The sequence below is a fragment of the Arachis ipaensis genome, chromosome B06, assembly GCF_000816755.2.
Source record: "Arachis ipaensis cultivar K30076 chromosome B06, Araip1.1, whole genome shotgun sequence".
Taxonomy (NCBI): Eukaryota; Viridiplantae; Streptophyta; class Magnoliopsida; order Fabales; family Fabaceae; genus Arachis; species Arachis ipaensis.
Genome location: NC_029790.2, coordinates 132,075,110 through 132,077,812, shown reverse-complemented (window position 1 = coordinate 132,077,812; position 2,703 = coordinate 132,075,110). Strand labels below are relative to the sequence as shown.

At 39.9% G+C, this 2,703-nt stretch overlaps 1 protein-coding gene across 1 annotated transcript; it reads right to left on the bottom strand.

Annotated features, from left to right (window-relative positions):
• On the bottom strand, window positions 167-2,537 carry LOC107605442 (L-type lectin-domain containing receptor kinase IX.1-like). Its single transcript, XM_016307324.2, has one exon. It carries the CDS (start codon window positions 2,404-2,406, stop codon window positions 331-333), a length of 2,076 nt encoding a protein of 691 aa, XP_016162810.1. The 5' UTR covers window positions 2,407-2,537; the 3' UTR covers window positions 167-330.

The window sequence follows — 2,703 nt, the reverse complement described above, 5'->3', positions numbered from 1 at the left end:
CTAAAAATTAATTATTAAATTAAATATTTAATTTATTTTTAATTAATATTTTATATTTTAATATGTATTTTAATCAAGTGGTTAGACAATATAAAATAGAGTAAAAATAAAAATATTTATTTACTCTCAAATCACACAAAACATTTTTCAGAGAACTTGCTCTCTCTTGGCTTGAAAATTGAACTCAATGTCTCAATTACTTACATCATAAAAACAAAAAATTAAAGAAATAGCTACCTTGTACAAAACCTTATAAACAGTTTATTCTTACACTCGAAACAACTGAGATTTCATAACAAAAATGATTTCTAACCAACCATGTAGTGATGGTTACCGTCCACCGTAAACAAGACTAGTAGTAATGTCCGGCGGCGATTCAAGGGAGTAATGTGGTGGTTGTTGCAGAATGTTTGAATGTTGTGGAAGAACATTATTATAACGAATATCTTTAGGAATCTCTGGTATTGGAGCTTCAAGCCGAAGAACCTTAATAACTTGTGCTGCCTTTGGCCTCTGTTTAACATCAGGGTGTGTACACCATAACCCCACAGTAAGCAAACTCATCATTTCATTTACATTAAAATCCTTACACAACCTCTCATCAGCACCACTCATAAGGTTCCCATCAACATAAAGTTGCCATATCCAATTTGTTATTGGCACATGAAACTCTCCATCCCTGAAAGTCCTTCTCCCACTTGCAATCTCCAATGCCACAACTCCAAAGCTATACATATCTGACTCCTTACTCGCCCTCCCTCCATTGATGTATTCCGGAGCCAAGTACCCATAGGTTCCCACAACCCCTGTTCTCTGAGTCCTCAATCTTGGATCCACCAATTTCGCCATGCCGAAGTCGCCCAGCTTCGTGTTAAAATCGTTGTCTAACAACACATTCGCTGACTTAATATCTCTGTGAAGAACGCATTGCTCTGCGTCTTCATGGAGATAATGAAGCGCGGTCGCGACTCCAATCGCGGCCTTGTACCTCAGATTCCATGCCAGAGTCTTCTTGTTTCCGAAAAGGTGTGTGTCGAGGCTTCCGTTCGGCATGAACTCGAAAACAAGAAGCAATTCACCTTCCTCGTGGCACCAACCTATGAATTGCACCAAGTTTTTGTGGATCAAACGGCTTATGATCCTTACTTCGTTGTGGAAAACTCTCTCCGAGTTTTCGAAGTCGGCGAAGATCCTCTTCACGGCAACAACTCTTCCAAGATAGCTCAAGACGCCTTTGTAGACTTCTCCTGACCCTCCTTGTCCCAGCCTCTTGTCTTCGGCGAAACCGTTGGTGGCCGCAACCAATTCTTTGTAGTCGAATCTCCTTGGGATAGTTGCTCTGTCGAGGTCAAACTCGACAGGGAACTGTCCAGGGTATTCGCCACCACCTTCCTCATTAGTCCTCCTCCTTTTCTTGATGATCAAGAGACCAACAACCACCACCACAGTCAATAAAACAACCGTAACAACCACCGGGACAACCACCACAACAATGTTCAGCTTCTTGTTTTGAACCTTCCCCATTTCTCCACCCAAAGTTGAATGAAACTGCCATGAATAGATAACGTTTCGCTCGGTGGATAACCCGGTCGAGGACGAAAACCCGAAATTCACCCACTCTGGAAGAGCTTGCATGAGGTCAATGTTGTAAGACAGAGAATTCGAATTTGAAGTGGAAGCAGTCGCAATAGTTTTATTGCGACTGCTTCCACCGAACGACCAGGACAATGCGAGTGTCTTGGTCGAAGCTTCGTAAGAAATCAAAGCGAAACACTTGACACCAAGATTCTTGTCAACATCAAACTTGGCAGTAGCAAGGGAAGTAAGAGAGTTATCATCAATCCCCACATGCTGAAATGGTGGGTCAATGGAGCCAATAAATGTGTCAAACTCAACCGCCACAACATGGTTTTGTGGTTGGTTGACGAGATTGGTTGTTTGATTGAAGAGAGCAAAAGTTCCACCAGCTGAATTTGGTGGGATTTGGTAGCCAAGAGGTGCCAAATAGAACACAAAACCGTCACCGATCTTTGTGTCATTCACTGCATCAATGGTGAATGTGAAGCTTGTGGAGAAACTTGTGAGAATTTTGGTGGCTGAATCCCAAAGGTGAAGGGGTTGGCCGTAGATGGCACGGCCAACCCTGAAGTCATAGATGACTTTGTTGAGGTCGATGGATCCATTGCTGGATCTTGCATCACCTTCGTATGCCATTTGGCTTGCACTAGCAGGGTCATCGAAGTTGGTTATGTTGAAGGATAATGGATGAACCAAAATTGGAAGGGAAGAGAGGGTGATTAGAAGAAGTAGATGCAGAATAGAAGGAACAAGATTATTGAAGAACTGATGAGAAGAAGATAGAGAAGCCATTGAAATTGAAATTTTAGAAGCAGCCGTAGCAATCATTCATGTGTGTTATATGCTTGGCATTATACTCTTTTTTTTTTCTTTCTTTTTTCTTTTAAAATAATGATTGATAATTTGTTTATCTATGATGACTTGATGAGACTGTTAGTTAAGGGTTTATATGATTGATACCAAATGTTCGACCCATGCGTGCACGTTAAAATTAATCGCTTAAAGTTAGTTATCAGTATAAAATATACTAAAAATAAATTTAACTACATATGTATTTATATATAAATACATTAATAGTTAATTTTAATATACGAATAATATTTTTTTAAAAAATATTAAGATAAC

Excerpts from the sequence above, each read along its gene's own strand:
- LOC107605442 (XM_016307324.2), bottom strand. The coding sequence starts at position 2,406 with ATGATTGCTACGGCTGCTTCTAAAATTTCAATTTCAATGGCTTCTCTA.